A 13,455-nucleotide genomic window follows, 5' to 3' on the forward strand; every position below is an offset into this window, starting at 1 on the left:
GAGCGACCTTGTGGTCCATCCAGTCTCCATTATGATATGCGTATTGTATAAATTGGTATTCTTCCTCTTAAGATGCCAAAAAGAGTTGCATCCTAGACAGTTCACAAAATCAACATCACAACTTGCCGGCCCTATCTAGAATGAAGCCGCTACATCTTACCGCGTTCACGGTGGCTGCAACATCCGCGACGCCCTATATTCCCCCTTGGCTCACTTTACCGCCCGCGCCTGAACTTCCTCCTCCAAGTTATGAGGCCCACGCACAGGTGAATAATATCTCTCTATGGCACGCCCTCTACGGACCTTCTGTTGGAATGGCCGGGCCCCCTGTGGTATTGCTCCATGGTGGTAAAATTTCCTCCCGCTGGTGGGGTGACCTTGTCGAATATCTCGCGCCAACTTTCAGTGTTATCGTAATCGACACAAGGGCCCATGGACGCTCAACCAACGATCTCTCTGTGCCCCTTTCCTATGACTTGTTTGCGCGGGACACTATCTCTCTACTTGATACACTGGGGATTACGAGTGCAAGCTTCGTCGGGTGGAGCGATGGGGCCAATACCGCGCTTGATATTGCCATGAACTATTCGTCGCGGGCCGATAGCATTATTGCATTTGGCGCCAATTTCAGTCCCGATCAGGCTAACATCACTGGCATTGAAGGCATACCTTTCTTAAATGATCTGCTAAACAGGGAGGAGTCTGAGTATAATGAGCTGAATCCCAATCCGAATTGGATTCTTTTCAACGATCGTGTGAATCAGATGCAATCTGTCTCGCCAGCGTGGGATCAGAGAGCTTTTAATACGATTTCACCTTTTGGGGTGGTTGATCCTTCACCGAGGATTTTATGTGCTGATGCGGATCATGAGGAGGTTGTCATAAGATCCACAGTATTTCAAATCAACGAAATGGTCTGTATCTTTTCTAAAACCCAATCATTATCGAAAATTGAGATATTAATACTCACCTGCCAACAGATTCAGAATTCGCAGCTGACCGTCCTTCCTGGCGTGAGCCATTTTGCGTAAGTATCCCGATTGCTACAAAATCCGCTTATCTATACTGGTTTTCTTGCTGCAAAAGGACCCTCGTCACAGCCCAGTAATCTATTATATTTCATATCTTATGCTGACAGAAGTTGCTAATAGTCCGCTGCAAGATCCAACGACTTTCGGGGCAATGGTGAAGACTTTTCTGGACAAGGCAAGATACAGATAACCTATGTCTCTTTACGTTGCCCACTTCGCGTTAAATGATCGAGGGTATGCTAGGGGATGAAGCACATGAATTGGGTGCAGACTGAAGACTATATAGAAGGACTCGGCCAAGGCCTCGCTTGCTCGTGTTCATCCCTGTTTCTATCTCTGCTTGTACGTATGGGCTATGATCCAAACACGTTATATCTTTCATCTTGTTTCCTCCTTTTTATGCCTTTGTTCCTTTTCCCACATCGTATGCATGACTATGCGGTAGGAGGGTTATGATAGTGATATGAAAAAGGGTGGATCAAAATTTACGCTAAAGGGAGGGGGAAGCCATTGTAAATATTCCAATATACCTACCGATGACGGTCGTATCTTCCTTGGCTTCCAAATCTGATCGAAATACAAGAGTAGGAGGGTAAGACATAATGGCATATCATCAGACGCGGACGCGGTAGACCTTTGAATCTTCCTTATGCCTATTTCCTCCTTTCAACAATTTCATATGCGGGAGCAATCGGAGTTCTACTACACTTGTGGGCCCGCTCCATAATTTGAGGCGACAATAGGCTATTCGGGAATTACTTTGATACACTTTACACTAACGTATTCATCAATAGTCGTCTTACTCACAATGATAATAATCTATCTATAATTAGATTTACTAGTGGATTCTACTGTGTAAACCGCCGCCATAGCCTTTCGAGCGAGCCGGTATTGTCCTCAGGAGCACAGGCTACCAGTGGTACGTTTGTTAATATCCGGGATTATTTTCAAGAATATCGCACAATAGTCTCTTTGAACTACCCACTAGAGCGAAATCAAAATTCAGACTGTAAGCCAGGGATTGAGCATTTAGAAGCATCCAAATACACAACTGTAATCTACAGCTCCACATGGGTTTTGTATTACAATTAGTCGTTCCGATGGAGGATATAAAGTACTGTTTCTTTCAGGAGATATCACACCCCATTTTTCAACGACACTTTCGTTTTGCTGGCTTGAACAACAGATACCCACATCACAAATATATCTCCTCGTTGACGATGGATGAAAAATCCAGCCTACCCACTCAAACCTCTCTTACCAACTCAATTCTCACTCGTCATTCAACTCGGAATTTTCTCCCCAGGGCGGTCCCAATCGAACATCTCAAGGAATCTCTGTTAATAGCACAACACGCGCCTTCGAATTCAAACATCCAACCATGGAGAGCGATATTTCTGTCCGGAAGCAAGCTCGACACTCTGAAGGCGGCATTACTAGAAGCCGCCCAAAATGGCAAGCCCCAGATTCCACCAATCCCAGAGGCATTCCGCCACTATAGGTCAGAGCTCGGACGCGAGTTATTTGGAAAATCCATGGGGATCGCCCGGGATGATATGCCTGGACGACGGGCAGCGGAATTACGCAATTACTATTTCTTCGGCGCCCCGCTGGTGGGGATTATATATATGGATCGATCTTTGAGCCACGCAGATTCACTAAGCGTGGGCATGTGGCTTCAGACGTTGATTTTGGAGTTGACCGAGAAGGGCCTGGACACCTGCATTGAAGGCAGCGTTGCGGGGTACCCGGCGGTGATTAGAGAAGAATTAGCGATCACCGATGGCATGGATATACTTTGTGGGTTGGCAGTGGGATACGGAGATCCAGAGTCCCAGGCGAATCAAATGGTCTCGCAGAGAGATAGCTGGGATACATCGATCGAGATTAGACCCTAGAGACCATTTACTCTATTTGTTCCATCGCCATGCTTTACCTATGTAAACAGGGAATGCTAATTGAATAATTTTGGTTGCTTTGGAATTTTGAAAGAAACTCATGTTGGTCAGAATACGCTAAATCTCTGTCTTCCATGCTCCTAGTGCGTACGGGTATCCTCTGATCCGATAGAAATCAATTCCGCGCCGCCCGGAATACCCTGTAGGGGTTACGCCGGAAATTTCAATTTCACTTCCATGGTAGAGTACAGTTCTAAAAAGCTTTTTGTTGGAGGATCAGATGAAAGATGGAGATCATCAGAAAAAACAGCCTCGTTGAGAGGAGAGGAGAGGAGCGGAAGCTCCGAGTCTATCTGCCTATTCAAGGTGTGACCGGCAGAACCTGCAGACTTTTGGTGATTGACCTTGTCCTCTCGACGTTGGACGGTATAACTAGCTATTCCCTGAGGCTCGAACCTGAGCTGAGCCGGGCAGGTATCCCCTGACTGCTCTGGTGAGAGAAAGGCTGAAACTATTAAGAAATCAATGACTGTGATGGAATTATGGATGATGGGGTAAGAAAAGGAAACTGAGACCGCAGTAGTCAAGAGATATGCTACTAGGGCGGAGTATGGGTGAGCCTGCCATTTGCCTCGTATTAAACTTTTGTGTTGTTCGTTTCACACTTGTGAGATGGCAGATGCTTTAGACCTTTCATCCATTCCATTGCTTACCTGTATGATCCACTCGAGGTCATCGGACTATCGTAAATCCTCCTCTCCGGGTCCACCTATCCCGCCGTATTCCGACCACAGCTCCAGTAGCCGCCAATTTTCCTTCAACGTTGGCAGTCTCGTTGCCAGGAACGCCCACGTGTGCAAGGATCTAGCGGATCCCGACGGAAACCGTGTCGAACGTCGGCGTTTGCTGCATTAGCAGATATTGAACAGGTGAGGATGGCTGGTATTTCGACCGCTCGTTTGACTGCCGCGTTAGGTATGCAATCTGGTCCTGGGGCGTTAAATGGTATGGCTATTTTGACGACTGTTATACTCCTGCTGTGAGATCGTGGTGGATGAAGGCACTGCAATGAGATATCGGTAGCGATTGGGATCTGAGAGATCAGCTTTCGGGATCGGTGGAAAAAGAGCTTGCTTCATGGCCGCAGCCTTCTCTTTAGTTGTCACGCACTTCCTCAGTAGATCTCAGCATACCTGCCGTCTTGCGCTCTCACAATCCCTCCTACAGTAGATACCCAGCCGACCAAGCGATCTAGACAATTCCATCCTGATTTTAAATTTGGCTTGCCGTGGAACGCACGCCAGGTTCCGTTAGCGGGTTGCCCTGTGGCAACTGCAATTCAAAACATGACGTGGAGATTCAAATATACCCGTTTCAGTCAGGTATCCAACTAAACCCGGGCATGGTTTAAAGTCCGCCGGGAACGTCTTTCAACCAGAATCCTTTGCTTTCGCGACAAGTACACTTCGGAAACCTGAAAATGTCCTCCACAATGCCCAAGGTTGTTAAAGTCGGTGATACCTATCACATTGAAGGGTAAGCAACTCAGCATCTGATGACTACAGTATGCCCACTCTATATGCAGACGTCCGCGAGAGGACTTCAAGATTGTGAATGTCTACCATCCATCCAATATTCCAGGGAAAGCCGTCATCATCATTTCGATCGATATGGTTCCCAACGCAGCTACACCCCCGCATACGCACTCGGGTGCAGCAGCCATTGCGATGGTGATTGATGGTGTTGTTTTGAATCAAATGAATTGCGATGATCCCATTGTCTCTCAGAGAGGAGATATGTGGTATGAAGCTCCCGGCTGTCATCACGTTCGATCGGAGAACAATGGATCGGAACAAGCTAAGTTTCTGGCGGTTCTCATTGTTGACGATGAAGTTATCAAGGATGGGTTTCACAATATCATTGTTTTAGACGCTGAGGAGGAAGGTACGGCCACATAAAAATATTTTGCAGCTTTGGATTAAAATAATCGTGACTATACTATTTTATGCAACTGGCGCGGAATCTCACCAATTTGTGCTTCTTAACGTGGCTTATTGTTCTCTGGCTATACATCAACAGTGATGTTACCTGGCATATGATGACTGAAGTGAGTGTCTCCAAGCCGCTCATACTGCAGTACATTGAGATCTGCGAACGGAGTTCCTAGAAGTCCGCTACATTGCCAGCTTCCATTGTCGATCCTCCTCGTTACATCGTACTGTGACCTGAAGACTCTACCTGATACCTTTACGGATCAATAACTCAAGGCTAGAAGAGAAGAATGTACAATGTATTAGCGATAAGCGACCATGTCGTTCGTCTAGGACAGCATACAAGAGAGATCCAGCTAAGAAGAAAACATGCCGAGGGTCTCTTAATGTCATATTGAGCCCATTCGTCTCTTCACCAACAGGTTCACTCCCTCGGGAGGAATATTCGCTTCGCCTAACCATTTATTTGCAGGGCGCTTGCCATTGTACTCTTCCGGAAATTTGATATCATAATTCCTGAGAACATAGGCAATGATCATTTTCAGCTCGAAGTCGAGCAGAAATCGTCCTGGGCAAGCGTGCTTGCCATGCCCGAATGGTAAATAATTCGAGCCAGTTGAAACGAAACTCAGCGTGTTGGCCTTAGCCGAATTAGTCGCCGCGTCCCGCATGCGCGAGAATCTGAACGGATCGTACTTATGTGGTTCTTCGTATGTCTCCACGTCCATCTGAGCAGGCTGGGCGAGGAAAGAAATCATGGATCCTTTGGGCAGCTCGATGCCGGTATCAGTGACGAGCCCATGGACCATGACCTTTCGCAAGATGGATCGGGTACCGAAAGAGTGACATCGCATTGTCTCACGCGCGACACTATCTGCTTTATTCATCTTGCAGATTTTGGCTTTTGTCCACTCCTTGTCTTTGCCCATAATACGCGTGGCCTCATCACGTAGGACCTCGATTGTATTGTACTCGGCGTCAGATCCCAGGATATTCAGCAGCATATTAGTTACTTGTATGCTCGTCTGATGCATAGAGCCAAAGTTTGCAGCGGTGAGGCGACGGCTTATGACGTCTAGGTTGTACAGCTCTTCAGGCCGCTCCCTCTGTGCATAGCGGAGCATCAACTGTAGGTGATCCTGAGGCTCGACGTGATGTAGATCATGTTGTGTATTTTTGAAAGCTTCGAGACGCGTACGATATGTCGGCTCGAGATGCCGTCTGACCTTCCTCTGGGCAAGCTGGGTCTTCATTCCGGCAAGCCGGCCAACGAAAGGACGCAGCATAGGAGGCATGCCACCGGTAATAGCAGCATTGATGACACAGCCATCTATAGCGGTCAGAGAGTCTTTGAGATACTGTCCATTTCGGCCTATGAGCACGAGTCAGTGGCAACCAGATAACCGCAAAAGGATGATCCTAGGACCGAACGTACACAATGGTAAGCCGACGGTAAACCGACTGGCCGCCTGGGCAACAACCATCTTCACAGTGCTCAACAGGTTAATTCGCTTCCAGGAGTTCTCGTCGGTCCCAAAATATGCATCAAATGCAACTTGCAGCTCCTCATTCAAGCCTGCAACAATATTTTCCAACACGGCATTCATTTCTCGTTTTACGAGCATGGACTGCCATGGGTCACCGACATATTTTGTGTGGCCGAGACTATATTTGGTCTGATTGACTTCAAGGAAAGCTTCATTGTTACTGAGCACGCTTTCGGGTTGCGATGATGCCCAGTGTATTGAAGTAACGGGCAGGATGATCTCATCACGGAAACCGATGCCCGGGATTATGACCGCCTTGCCTTTCTTGCAGTACTGTGTAGGGCATGTTAGCTTGTCACATATATTGAGTTTTCAACACACATACGCCATGATACGCTTCGTGGTATATAGCTTCGCAGCCGGTGAAATAAGAGAGTCGATTTTTCAAACTGAAAGTCGTCTTTCCAGGCCTCTCCCTTAGCAGGGGCACGCCCTTTGCGCGGGGAACTCTAAAGAACGAAGAATGAAAAACATAAAGCACCGAGAGAGCGGAAAAACAGATTACCACCATGCCAATTGGGGTTCCAAACTCGGGGAGAACGATGCCTGGCGCCATTTTCTAAAGTTTCTGCGGCTCTGGCGACACAGATTTTGAATGACTGGGCGTCGGAAGTGCCTTATAATGGAGTTTACGAGACGCCTAATCTGTTATGGGACATAGTATTTTGACCACGCGTTTTCCTTAAATAATATATCGGCAGTGACATCCCCTATTAACTCCGGGTTATTTGCGACACCACGATAGCCGTGACGCACAGGGAATATCCGGGAGGCTAATACGAAAGTGGAAAGTCCTCTTCATACATAGGCTATTCGGGCACCACAGAATTCGGCGTAACATAGAGGAGATATTCCTTGCCTGTTTTGGGAATGTACCATCCCATTCCAAATGTTCCTTGCCACTCCACTTTCTCGGATCCCCATGCAAAATATATATATCACTTTCAATATAGCACTACCATTATATGGTCTATAATATTGCAATTAATTTTGTTGAGATTCATGGCTTCTCCGCCAAGCATGAATCTAGTGATCAGCATTGAACATACCATATAGAGTATAGTTTAGGAGAAATGCTCCTCATTAAATAGGATCTCTCTCATAGAGGAGAGATCAGACCTAAACAACCTCGTTGGCCTTGACTCTAGCTTCCTAACTTCATTCATCGTATACAGTTTCAACAAATTTGAAGCTTGCTTAATAATAGCACAACGAAAATTTCGCTTAATATTTTGTATAATACCCCTTAGCCTTTCTCACTACTTCTAAACGTCTACCCTTGCTCGGCTTTTTCTATTAGACCACAGCAGGATGCAAGGAGGTTGGGCAATATGGTCAAGGCTCTTCTGGACAAACGCAAATAAAGTCAAAATATTTTCGTATTCGCGGCTCGATACAGTGTACGACTGCAAGAGATGGCGTTATGAGGCTAGAGATAATTATGTAAAAGCATAGAATATGTGCATCATTCTAGCTAAAGTCACAGAGTGTCTATGTGACCCCCACACTCATTGAGCCTGGTTTCAGAAGTGTGGCAGGAATGTTCAGGACGGGCCCAAAGTGATACAAGGGCCACTGAAAAAGCGTCGATGAATAAGTTATTCAACATTCATTTACAACTTAAGGAGCAAAATAAGACAGGATCAGTAAGTCACTATCGGATAATTCAACAGGAACGTTTCATCAATAAGGCGCCATCCTACTTTTGAATATTCAACAACAGGTCGAAAACAACCTTCCCTCGGGCATGGCCACTATCCAAACGTTCGTATGCATTTTGAAACTGCTCCAAGGGCCAGACACTGTCAACAATAGGCCGGCATTTGCCCTTGTCGATCAGCTTCGTGATTTCTGCCAAATCTGCACCAGATGGCTCCATGATGAAGAAAAGATCTTTCACATTGGAACCTGAAAACCCTGCGGGTCGTTTGCCTTCCGGCGGCTGATTGATACTGATGATCACGCCGTTGTCACGGAGGCACCACCAGGCATCTTCAAGTGATTTCCCGCCAACACAGTCAATAATCACGTCGACTTTGTTCACTGGGTTCTGACCCCACTCGGAAATCTTGAGCGAGCGATAGTTCAGCGCTTGCTTGGCTCCTAGGGCCTGGACGTGGTCTAGGTTATCTGGTCCACAAGTACCGACCACTTCTGCTCCCGTTTGGCTTGCAATCTGAACAACCCAGGTCCCGACCCCTCCCGAAGCCCCAGTCACCAAGATGCGTTTACCCTTCCAGTTCGGGCTATCGAAATTGCCAACTCCGGCATGCTTGAACAGAGCCTGCCATGCAGTCTCCGCAGCGAGTGGCACGGCCGAAGATTCCGCCCAGCTCAGCTTACGGGGACGACCAGCTAATTCATCGGTGGTGGCAATTGCGTAGTCACGAGCACATCCAGGGCGGTAATAGCTCGTGCGAGCGTACACTTCATCTCCTTCCTTGAATGGAGAGCCTTCTGGGGCGCTCACAACGACTCCTGCAACATCGTCGCAGGTGATGATTTCCTTCCCAGGAATGTCACCGAAACTGGGCCATAGGAGTTCTCCTGCACATGGAGCGGCAGCATAAACACGGATCAGATGTTCCCCCTTAGCAGAATTCGGTTTTGGCAGAGGGCGTTCGACGAGTGTAATGGTTTTTGAGGTGGGGTCTGCTTGCAGCAGAGCGCGTACGGTAGATGGGAGAGTGTTTATCGACATCGTTGGCCGAAGAGGAATCCTTTTTTCTTTGCTGCTTAAGACAATGACAATGGTTGGATATTCCAGGTTTGAGGGAAAGCGGACGACTTATATGCCTTTCCCAGTAACCAGTCCTTTCAGCGAGAGTCTAATAAATTACAATTTATGGAAGGGGCGATTAATCAAAAGGCATCGTGGCACCATAATTCATATCCAATGTTGTCTTTGTTACCCTTGAGCCAGTAGGAAATCCACGGTCGGGTAGCTGACATGTATAGTTAAATGGATCTTGACTCCACCACAATACAAATACAGCCGGTCATCGGATAGGCTATTATGAATGTGTATCACATTTGTATAAGCTTTGGAAAAGACAAACAAAGTTCTTTCACCTCTTAACACTGGCAGAGTATGCGCCGTTTTTCGCCCTCGCGAAAATCAATGATGCTGAGACCCTGTTCTGCCCTGTTGGGCCGCTTTCATCCCGGGTAGCCTATTAGTTGTCGGGTACTAGGGCTGAAAGTCTGATCATTTCCTCCGCCCAAACCGCCTATCTGCTCAGTGCTTTTGAGCCGTCCAGGCCCTCCTTGGTTTCTCTAGCAGGATGGGCGTTCCTTGGGCTGAGCGCTTGACTTGGGGATTGCGCTTGTGGCATAGACGTATTAATTACTATTGTACCGATCGACGATTCCGTTTTACAATACAGTAGGCTATCCATATCACCGTTTGGCAAGAATAACCAACTGTCAGAGCAACCTGATACAGTATGGACTAATCAAGCGGAACCAACATCAGATGAATAAGATGGTTAACTAAATCAAAGTAGAGGACACTCTGGGAAAGGTTGAAATCCCCCCTGAATGTCTCTGTCTCTGGTTACTGATGACCGAGTTACCGGAAAGTTCGAGTAATTGTAGATCAATCTGTAATCGTATTTGTTTTCGAGTACTCTTTCTTGGATTATCTGCTTCCATCCTACTCATTCGCCGTAAACTTCAGGATTCTCAAGAGACCAGATGATAGGACGTTCATTGTGGACCAAAGCTAACAGCAGAGGTACTCTTACAAACCATCTGTTAGGCTATCAGTTGTTTACTTGGTATCGCCAAGGTTATGAATACTTGGGCCGGCGAATGAGAGAAACCACTTAATGTGAAGAATGCAGGAATCGGGTAGAATCAATATGTTTTCTCGCTCAGTTTGGCGATTTGATTCGCTTTGCGCATCGCTGATATGAAAGTAGAACTTATGGCTGTTTTGTCTTTCGCCGACTTCCGGCAGAGGTCGTATACCGGAGTGGGGCGATTATGAGAGATGGCGACAAGTGGTTAGAATTATTGTGAGCGTGTCAGGATAGAATGTCGTTAATAGCCTATTCAACTCACGGGGATGTAGAAACACCCCAGGTGAGCGAGATATCGTAGTTGTCACTTTAACTGTCCCCCTCACAGCCCCTCCTTGACTATATAAGCTCCAAAGGATGACGAGAGACATGAAGCTGATTCTATTCCCCATACCGTCACCACGAATTTAGGAATTACTGGACTCCTCACAAAATGCCTCTTCTTGAGCCGCAGAACGATTGCCTGTTAGGATGCTTCTATCGTTCCTTTACTTTCCTTGCACGTATATCTACTTTGCATAGGTGCATAGCCAGTGCTAACAAAAATCCCATTTTTCTAAAGCTCCCCTCTCACAAGCGGGGAGCCGGTCTTCCACTACTAGCTTGTCAACTGCCCTGGTAGATCGGACGTCGGTACGAGCGTGAGATTTTCTCCAGGTGCTACTCCATCCTCGCGGAGGAGCCTCCACAAATTAGGATTTTTAGAGTTATCGTCGGACTCGGTCAATTGGCGGGCCGAACAGGCGCCTCAAGTGGCGAGAGTGGGTAATTATTCCCCTATTTTCTATCTATCGACGAATTGGGGGTTTTGGAGTTCTGTCGGAGTCGGTCAAACGGCGGACCGACCGGCCGTCATTACGGGCGAAAGTGGGGAATTGTTTCATATGGTTTTATATACGAGGGTTGGTTTATTTGATGCTCTGGCCCCGAAAAGCAAAGGAACGCGACGCCGGCATGTACTAGTCTATACCAGATACCATGACTGAAACATCCGACACTTCTGGCTCAGCAAAATCATCTGCTCGCATCTCGCTTGCATGTGTGCCATGTCGCGATCGACATATGCGCTGTGATGCGGTGATGCCTGCATGTTCTCGCTGTGTCACGGAAAAGAAGCAATGTGTCTATCTCAAGTCGCGCCGTGGAGGTCGCCGCCGTCTGCAGCAGCCAACTGAGCTGCCATCGCAAGCTTCGCGCGAACCGTGGAATTGGACCAGAACGGAGGGCAGTATGGGCAATGTAGATGAGCTCGTTGCGACACCAATCAGTAGTGACGACAGCAGCGACCCAGACCAGCTTTTGCAGTGCTACTATTCCTACTTTCACGCTGCGCATCCATGTGTGCTCCCATATCGCTTCCTCAAGCGGCGCCTGACCACGGAGCCAGAGACGCTGCAACTTCTTTTCCTGGTGATGCAGTACATTGGGGCAAATTTCACAGTCGCAATCCAGTCCATCTCGCCGGCCACGAGAATACAAGAGTTCCTAGCTTCCTTTCACGCGCGACAACCGCGGTTCACCGGTTTCGACGTGCAGGCGGTTCTACTCTTCTCGATCGCCGTGTACTGGTGCGATGAAATTGACCACGGCCTAAGGTTTCTTGACGAGGCGATCCAGATGGCGTTAAAACTAGGCATGAATCAAAAGAGGTTCTCCGCGCAATATGGGCAGGGTGACCCGGTGCTTGAGGAAAGCTGGCGGCGGACATGGTGGATGATTTACATCGCAGATGCGCATATGGCTGGCAGCACTCACACCTACCCGTTACGCACCACCAACATCCCCATGACGGTGGACATGCCCTGCGAGGAGCATGACTATGAGTCTGGAGTAAGTGCTCTCCGGAGACGTCCTGGGCTTACAATTGACTGACCAAATGAACCTGCCGTTAGCAAATCCCCCAACCGAAATCTCTCCAGGAATACGATATGCGAGAATTCTTACCTGAGGACAAACAAGGATTCTCTTCATTTGCAGAGCTGATTGGGCTGACACGAGGCATTGGCCTCGCACTGGCTCCCGGTCGTAGCCCAGAAGACCCTATACAGCACAGTTCAATGTGTGCTAATGCTGACACCAGCATTGCAGCATGGTATTCATTGCTTCCACCATCGAAGAGAAACGCAGTCCGGCGTGATGGATCTCTTGACGAACTGCTGTGTAAGGCTAATTTCATTCTTCACGCGTATGCTGGTTCTACTTATCCAATTTGTTAAGAAATCCTAACATCTTCAGGTATACGGTTGAGATGCATCGCCAATTATCCTCTCTGGCGTATAGCCCGGTTGAAGCCTTGTGCAAATGTTCTCCCCCACCTCCTCCTGAGGCCCAACGTGGATGCAACAACCTCGAAACTCAGACGCATACCTTCAAGTGTCTCAAGGCCATTGAGAAGCTAAATAATTTGATGACTGTCCCCATCAACATCGCGACACATACCCCATTCATCATATGCATGATCGCCAATGCCACCATTGCTCATCTTTCAGCCTGTCGGTACATCTACCAAGGGGTGCAGCTGGAGCTCAGCCGGGAGAAGATCCGCCTAAGCATGGGGACTCTGAAGATCATGAGCGAGTACTGGCTACAGGGGAAAAGGATTTACCAGGAGGTAGGTATCATTGCTCGGGAGATTCTTTGCCTAAGGGATCAGCACTTCAGCGCCGTGGTCCCTACAGAAGGGTCTGAGAGAGAAGCCTTGGAGCCGCTGCCACCAGATTTTGGGCTTGGTGGCGTTACCGATTTCTACGATCTGTTCGATTTTAACTTTCGCAACTCCATATCTGTTAATGGAGTTGATCACTCGGGAGGGTGACTGGGCCCGTTCCACTTACACCACTGGAATGCGTCCCTCTACTCAACAATCTTCGCTGGGTCCAGACACGATTCTCACCTATGAACTGCTATGTCCACTCTCCCGTTGGCACTTTGATAAGTAGCACCGTACTCCACACGATGATCAGATAAGGCTATGTCGCATTTTGATTGTATATCACGAAAGGGGTTTCACCTTCGGGTATAGCTAAACCCGGTGAAGGGTGAGTCTAATATGCCACACCATCGTGTAATACGTAGTCCCACTTGATTATCACTCTAAGTTGCTGGAGCAGCTGCTAGTCTCTTGGGAGATAAGCGAAGAGTATTCGAACTTGGCATACGTCCTGACTGCGAGTAGTTCAACAACA

General features: G+C 47.8%; 6 protein-coding genes across 6 annotated transcripts; 4 read left to right on the forward strand and 2 right to left on the reverse strand.

The window, feature by feature from the left end:
• Positions 1-140: 140 nt before the first annotated feature.
• Positions 141-1,108, forward strand: PENARI_c011G03003 (alpha/beta fold hydrolase; the record flags this gene model as incomplete). Its single annotated transcript, XM_022632541.1, has 3 exons — positions 141-914; positions 981-1,027; positions 1,087-1,108. The coding sequence occupies 3 exons, from the start codon at positions 141-143 to the stop codon at positions 1,106-1,108; spliced, it is 843 nt and encodes a 280-aa protein (XP_022487542.1).
• A 1,143-nt stretch (positions 1,109-2,251) lies between these two features.
• PENARI_c011G01168 (nitroreductase) lies at positions 2,252-2,929 on the forward strand (the record flags this gene model as incomplete). Its single annotated transcript, XM_022632493.1, has 1 exon — positions 2,252-2,929. One exon carries the CDS (start codon positions 2,252-2,254, stop codon positions 2,927-2,929), a length of 678 nt encoding a protein of 225 aa, XP_022487622.1.
• A 1,492-nt stretch (positions 2,930-4,421) lies between these two features.
• PENARI_c011G11581 (cupin domain-containing protein) lies at positions 4,422-4,887 on the forward strand (the record flags this gene model as incomplete). Its single annotated transcript, XM_022632752.1, has 2 exons — positions 4,422-4,465; positions 4,515-4,887. The coding sequence occupies 2 exons, from the start codon at positions 4,422-4,424 to the stop codon at positions 4,885-4,887; spliced, it is 417 nt and encodes a 138-aa protein (XP_022487631.1).
• Positions 4,888-5,309: 422 nt separating this feature from the next.
• On the reverse strand, positions 5,310-7,023 carry PENARI_c011G08501 (cytochrome P450; the record flags this gene model as incomplete). Its single annotated transcript, XM_022632680.1, has 3 exons — positions 5,310-6,292; positions 6,356-6,740; positions 6,793-7,023. 3 exons carry the CDS (start codon positions 7,021-7,023, stop codon positions 5,310-5,312), a joined length of 1,599 nt encoding a protein of 532 aa, XP_022487482.1.
• A 1,143-nt stretch (positions 7,024-8,166) lies between these two features.
• PENARI_c011G03101 (NADP-dependent oxidoreductase) lies at positions 8,167-9,168 on the reverse strand (the record flags this gene model as incomplete). Its single annotated transcript, XM_022632544.1, has 1 exon — positions 8,167-9,168. One exon carries the CDS (start codon positions 9,166-9,168, stop codon positions 8,167-8,169), a length of 1,002 nt encoding a protein of 333 aa, XP_022487648.1.
• Positions 9,169-11,248: 2,080 nt separating this feature from the next.
• Positions 11,249-13,085, forward strand: PENARI_c011G07495 (putative C6 transcription factor; the record flags this gene model as incomplete). The annotated part of the gene is made up of 3 exons (XM_022632653.1): positions 11,249-12,100; positions 12,163-12,455; positions 12,506-13,085. The coding sequence occupies 3 exons, from the start codon at positions 11,249-11,251 to the stop codon at positions 13,083-13,085; spliced, it is 1,725 nt and encodes a 574-aa protein (XP_022487541.1).
• Between the last annotated feature and the right edge of the window lie 370 nt (positions 13,086-13,455).

Source organism: Penicillium arizonense (genome assembly GCF_001773325.1).
Source record: "Penicillium arizonense strain CBS 141311 chromosome Unknown PENARI_contig011, whole genome shotgun sequence".
NCBI classification, from domain to species: domain Eukaryota; kingdom Fungi; phylum Ascomycota; class Eurotiomycetes; order Eurotiales; family Aspergillaceae; genus Penicillium; species Penicillium arizonense.